The sequence below is a fragment of the Engraulis encrasicolus genome, chromosome 14, assembly GCF_034702125.1.
Source record: "Engraulis encrasicolus isolate BLACKSEA-1 chromosome 14, IST_EnEncr_1.0, whole genome shotgun sequence".
NCBI classification, from domain to species: Eukaryota; Metazoa; Chordata; class Actinopteri; order Clupeiformes; family Engraulidae; genus Engraulis; species Engraulis encrasicolus.
In genome coordinates, this window is record NC_085870.1 from 15316694 (window position 1) to 15323699 (window position 7006).

At 43.3% G+C, this 7006-nt stretch overlaps 1 protein-coding gene across 1 annotated transcript in view; it reads right to left on the bottom strand.

Annotated features, from left to right (window-relative positions):
* Positions 1-7006, bottom strand: part of col7a1 (collagen, type VII, alpha 1) — a 119956-nt gene that overhangs the window by 70247 nt on the left and 42703 nt on the right. Inside the window, exons 22-31 of the mRNA XM_063216245.1 lie at positions 6819-6941; positions 5950-6099; positions 5119-5255; positions 4432-4558; positions 3721-3861; positions 2457-2632; positions 1680-1718; positions 1540-1566; positions 1323-1367; positions 919-1023 (exon numbers count right to left, since the gene is read on the bottom strand). Coding sequence (XP_063072315.1) covers positions 919-1023; positions 1323-1367; positions 1540-1566; positions 1680-1718; positions 2457-2632; positions 3721-3861; positions 4432-4558; positions 5119-5255; positions 5950-6099; positions 6819-6941 — 1070 coding nt within the window. The remainder of the gene's footprint in view (positions 1-918; positions 1024-1322; positions 1368-1539; positions 1567-1679; positions 1719-2456; positions 2633-3720; positions 3862-4431; positions 4559-5118; positions 5256-5949; positions 6100-6818; positions 6942-7006) is intronic.

Here is a 7006-nt window from a genome sequence, read left to right on the forward strand (position 1 = left end):
CACAGTGTACCTTTAAAAATAAAGTAATAATCATCAACATCATCATCATCATCATTCTCTTGCAGTTCCCTTGATGGAGAACACACAAGAACTCACGATCAAGGGATTCATGTCAAGGAGGGAATGTTTTCTGCAGAGTTTGTCTCCAGTGTGTTTGTACGCACAATGGCACAAATTGAATGGCTCAACCAAAGGGAGGAGTTGAGCGGCTCAACTGCGCTGCTGATTTAGCCTGGTTTTTACCATCCCGTTGAACCAAGTTCATTCATTCAGACGGTCATGAACTGGATTTCAGCTAACCAGCAAATGATTACACCTGTCCCCTGTTCCCTGGTTAGCTGCTAATCAGTGATCAGTAAACAGGGGAGGGGCGAGGGAAGTGGATGCATATTTCGAATATCAACCGACTTCACCCCCTCCCATCAGTAATCATTTTTCAATGTCATGAACGAGGGAGGGATAGGGGAGGACGGTGCGCACTCCAAACATCAAAGGAGTTCACCTCCTCCCATGAAAAATGTTAGCAAGTGGATAAAATAAACACGTTTCTAATTTCAACAGAGTTCACCCGTCCCTCCAGAGGCGATTCCAGGATCAGATGGGGCCCCAAGCAAAAATGCAAAAGAATGAACATTTGAACCAAAATCGCCACTACTGTGGTAACGTGTGGGCTGTTATTCACCAAATAAGGGCTTGGGGGCCCAAAGCGGCTGCCTGCCTTATCTGGTGGCAAGATGCGCCTCTGCTTCCCTCCACTCAACGTTTCTGACTTCGGCATTTCCAGACCCTCTTCAAAAATGAAATTAGTAGTACGAGGGGATGGGGGGAAAAAAACGGCTAATAAGGATTTGTTCTTGGTTATCTCTCTTCTGAGTGTCTGTGCATGTGTTTGTGTATGTGAATGGGGTGGTGGTGTACCCTCTCTCCTTTCTCTCCTCTGACTCCAACTGCGTCCCCACTACCGCCTCCTGGGGGCCCCTGTGGTCCTCGAGGCCCCTCTCGTCCTGGTATACCATCACGTCCCTGTAATGCACAAAAAGCAACACACACACACACACACGCATGCACGCACACACACACACACACACACACACACACACACACACACACACACACACACACACACACACACACACACACACACACACACACACACACACACACACACAAATTGGGATTTCAAGCAACAGTGTCACCAAATTCACAAAAATGTTCATGGCTCACAGCCATAAACATACACAAAAGTGCTAAAGATCGGTTACTTTCTTTAAGCATATATTAAAGTAGACCTACTGCATAGAAAGTTAAGACAAGCTACTCACCGCGTCGCCCTTTCTCCCATCCTGTCCATTACGGCCTGCTTCACCCTGAAACAACACAATACCCATTATATTCAGCAATGTATGGGAAGGCTTCATGAAAGTAAAAATGGTCATACAGACACTAAGGTGCTCTGCATAGAAGTAACTTATATGTACCGGTACTGTACTTAATTCCACTTGTTGTGTGATCTGTCAGAATAGCCCAAGACTCTCTTACCTTCTGGCCTATTTCTCCTTTCTCCCCCTAATAACATGGTGGCAAACAAACAAAAAGGAGATTAGGTGCTGTTTACAGGTAGAAAACAACAAATGTTCAAAATATAGAATTTCCTAATAGACAACAAAAAGACAACTCACCCTGGGACACTGAACAGTACACTGCCCACGTTCAGGGCCCTAAAGTGTGCATGAACACAAGCAGCATGAGTACACGTAAGAGCATGGTTTGTTTTCATGTCAGTAGTCTGATTTTTTTTGTGCCTTTGGCGTCTTTTTATTGCAATATAAAGCAAGTCTTTAAAGTACTTGTTAATGATCTGTAAATTACATTTGTCAGTCAATGTGCAATTCCGTTGTGTTAAATGATCTTAGTTAAAGTTACACTGTAAAGACATACCTTTTACTCTTATAGTTATACTTATAAATTATACTGTTAACATAACTTTTGAAAAGTTGATATTAACGTTTCAGGTAATATTTGGACCCACTCAAAGTGTTGTAAATAGGCCTTCACTATCTTAAAGTAATTTGACTCTCCACGGTGTTGTAAATACTCTATCTCAATTGATACAAGTTTATTGACATTTATCCCATTTTTTTACTGCATGGGTCAAGGTATCAAGGAACAACTTTAAGCCATCTCTGAGTCTACACTTTGTCTTTCCTTTCCTCCACGGCTATTATATGTGTTTGCCTACACTCTCAGAAATAAAGGTACAGAACTTGTCGCTGTGGCAGTACCTTCGAGGGGAGTACCATTGTGTCGCTTGATTGGTACCCCATCAAAAACTTTTCTTGCAATGTCAACCAATGTGCATCTGTCACCTCTTCATTGAGGTACCACCCAAGCGATGCAATGGTACTCCCCTAGCGACGAGTTCTGATTTCTGAGAGTGTGGCTCTATTATATCTTACCACGATGCCGGTGCCCCTGGCGAGGCCGCAGAGCAGGTCTGCCACATCTGGGTGGTGTCTGTAGAGCTGGGTGCCGTCGGGCACGAACAGCAGGTTCTGGGTGCTGCCGTCTGTCACAATGCGCCGCAGCTCCTCCGTATCCGCCTGACCCATGCCCAAAGCCAACACTGTTACGCCTGTGGAGAGACAGGTACAGTACACACACACATGCACACACACACACACAGACATGCGACATGCACACACAAACACACAAGGACGCAAGCAAGTATGCACGCATGCACACACACACACACACACACACACACACACACACACACACACACACACACACACACACACACACACACACACACACACATAAACAAACACACACACAAACAGAAACACACGCACACACGCACACGCATGCACGCACATATAAATGTGTGTTATTGATCTGATTTCATCCTGAATTTACTGGAACTACTGTCGTGTGAGAAGCACAATTAAGTGTTACCGACACATCATTTGTGAATATTTTTGAAGACGATGGCATGGCATTTGGTTTTGGAGAGATGAAAGTGTTCTTCATTTATCGCACCTGTGGCCTCCTACCGAAGCTCTTCACTTACATCCAAATACTATGAATAAGGGCTGTAACAATATTGTATCGAACCGACAAATCGTGGTACGCGGTACACATGATATAGTATCACGGAGCAAGAAGGCAGTATTGTGATATATACCCTTTCAGAGTTCTGTTAGCCTACCCTTCAGTCCAGAAAACAACCACATGATATGAGCTTCCAAGCTTCAAATGATCATCATTATTATTGTTAAACTTTTTACAATTATTAGTAGCCTGTTGTAACTTATTCTACCTATAACAAAGTTGTTATTACCTTCGCCACTACCACGCCACTACCCCTACACATGGACGCGCAAGATGGAGGGGAAGGGGAAAGGCATAGGGCTAAGGAGTGTAATGGGATTTACAGTACCATAACTCCACAAAAACAAGGCAGGAAGATTTGAAAAAAATAGGGTGTAACATAGTGAAATGTTCTATCAAACAGCTTCCTTGGCGGTGGTCTGCACTCTCTGAATGCATTTCTAGTTAAGAATGTATTCTAATATGCTGGCAAATGAAAAAAGGAAATAAACTTATTTAAAAAGATACATTTTAAAAATCGTGGGGTGTATCCAACTGTACCGTAAGTCAAAAATCCGAATCGAATCCTGAGTTGAGTGTATCGTTACAGCCCTACTATGAATAGCTCACCTGTGGCCCTGAGATCGGCGGCTGCCCTGATGGCGTCGTCAGTAGACCTGCCGTCGGCAATGAGCACCACCACTCCTGCGATACGTCGTCGGCCACTCGACACGCTCATTAAGTACCTCTGGGTGTACGTCAGCGCCGCACCTGAAGTCACACAGGAGATCAGAAAAATGACACTGTCTCCAAGACATCTTATACTGTACCTGTATATGTTTTCAGACCAAGATAAAGAATATGCATGCAAACATGCAAATGCATGGACAAGTAATACATATTTTATTCTCTGAGATTTACTGTCAGACTTAAACATTGTATAATATAAGCATGTAGATATAATATAATATAAAAATATAATATAATATAATATAATATAATATAATATAATATAATATAATATAATATAATATAATATAATATAATATAATATAATATAATACAATATAATATAATGTAATATTATACAATATAATATAATAACGTCATTACTGAATCACTACTACTACATCTGAAAATATTATTGTACATACATTGTTAAATATAGACTACAGACCAGATATTCATGATATTATTATGCTATATCATATTATACTATCATAATATTATGTGTGTAGCGTACTGATAGTAGTGATTCAGGAATGACTCAGAATGACATCTATTTCATATATTACATACTCTATGTGTGTTTGTGCTGTGGTTCAATGAAAGGTTACTCACCTATGGCATTTCCAGGACCAGCAGTGTAGGGTGTGGACACAATCTCCTGCAGTAGAGTCTGACTGTTGCTATGGCGATTAAGCAGGAAGTGCACCCTCGGTACATCACTGTAAGTTAATATCCCCATCTGGACAGGAAGGAGAACGCATACGTATAGTTACAGTAGCTACAAGCACAACACAACACAACACAACAAAGCACAGCACAGCACAGCACAGAACAGCACAGTACGACACGACACGACACGACACGACACGACACGACACGACACGACACAGCACAGCACAGCACAGCACAGCACAGAATAGTACAACACAGCACAGCACAGCACAACACAACACAACACACCATAGCACAGCAAAGCACAGCACAACACAAATGAGAGAGATAGAGAAAAAGACTTGATTCTACACTTAATGCACGCAAAGCTTTTGCCGGTGAGCACCATGAAACTGTAGTATAGGTGCTGAATGGGTGGAACACACACACACAAACACACACACACACACAAACACACACACACACACACACACACACACACACACACACATGCGTGCGCGCACACGCACACGCACACGCACACACACAAACACACACACACACACAAACACACACACACACACACACACACACATGCGTGCGCGCACACGCACACGCACACGCACACGCACAAACACACACACAGACCTGTGAGTCTCGTGGGCCGATGGTGGTGAATGTTCCTGCAGCACTGGAGATCAGAGAGAGAACAGAGTCCTTGAAACGCGAGCGCTCCTGAGACGCAGGGACCAGGAACACCACGTCCAGACGCCCGTCCACACACACTAGAAGGCAACACACACACACACACACACACACACACACACACACACACACACACACACACACACACACAGACACACATACACACACACACATTGCTGAACTAGAAGGAAATATTGTTGTGTGTGGTGTGTGTGTGTGTGTGTGTGTGTGTGTGTGTGTGTGAAAGAAAGCCGTGAAAGCCCATTGGGAAACTCCAACTCCCATTGTCATTGTGACACAGCACTCCACAGCACACAAGTGAACACTGCACACTGCACACAACGAAATTGCATTTATGCCTCACCCGTGCAAGGGGGCAGCCCTCAGTGGCGCCCCATGGGGAGCAGTGCGGTGGGACGGTACCATGGAGGGGGATGGGGGAGAGCACTGGTTGATTACTCCCCCCACCAACCTGGCGGGTCGGGAGTCGAACCGGCAACCTCTGGGATGCAAGTCTGACGCCCTAACCGCTCACCCATGACTGTGTGTGTGTGTGTGTGTGTGTGTGTGTGTGTGTGTGTGTGTGTGTGTGTGTGTGTGTGTGTGTGTGTGTGTGTGTGTGTGTGTGTGTGTGTGTGTGTGTGTGTGTGTGTGTGTGTGTGTGTGTGTGTGTGTGTGTGTGTGTGTGTGTGTGTGTGTGTGTGTGTGTGTGTGTGTGTGTGTGTGTGTGTGTGTGCGCGCGTGCGCATATGTACTGTACATGTCCTGTTGTACCTGTGCGTTCCTCCACCGTGGTGACGGTTCCAAGCTGGTTCTGGAAAGAGGGCTGTAGCGAGAAGATGTAGCGGCGACCCAGTCTCAACCCAGACACGCGGAACGAGTTGGCCGAGCCGTTCAACACCTGAGACAGGCCCTCTCCAGAGTCTGCCACACAACATGCAGTGTTAATTGGTCAGAGGTGTCAAAAGTAAAAGTAAACATTTAAAAAAGAAACACAGTTTCCTTCCCACACAAGTAACTTATCTGAGTAAACAGTAGACCTGTGTACTCGCCTTACAATCAGCTAACTGTGCACCGGTTGGTTCAAGTTTGTGGTGGACCCTTGATAGGTTTTCAGTGTTTTTCAGTAACAACACAGTCTATTTATCCAATTAGTTACAATGGAGTAAATGGTGTAACAGCTATGTAATTCCATGTTTACCAAAAAAAGTACTTTTAATTTCACTTTTGACACCTCTGTAATTGGTCAAGGGTTTTTGGTAAGACTTTATAAACTTTATAAAAAGACTTTTAATTTTTTAATGTTTTTTATCTCTTTGTAAAGCACATTGAATTGCTTCCATGTATGAACTAATGATGAACAAAACATTAACAAATGTTTTTATTATGAACTACTCTTATTCATGGTTTATAAAAGATCTACAAATATTATGTTCAAGATAGAAACATTCTAACAGAGCATTTTTGCAAACCATTTGTAAATGTTTGATAAATATAAAATATGAACATTTGCCAGTCATTTATAAACATTTGTTAATATTTTGTTCATCATTTGTTCATTATTTCCCAAGTGTTATTAATGCTTTACAATACCAGCAAGCATACTAGTGTTGTGTAATATTATCCAGTACACAGTCACCCACCTCTGTCTTCTTTCCATCTCAAGATATAAGTTGATGCCCCTGTCAGTGGTGTCCAACCCAGGAGCACTGAATTCTGGGTAATATCAATCACCCTTAGGTCAGACACAGATCCGGTAGTTGCTCCTGGGAGAGCAAGAGGCAAAAGAATGACAGTGAAGGCAGGCTGTCAAGTACTCCCTTAAAAAAGC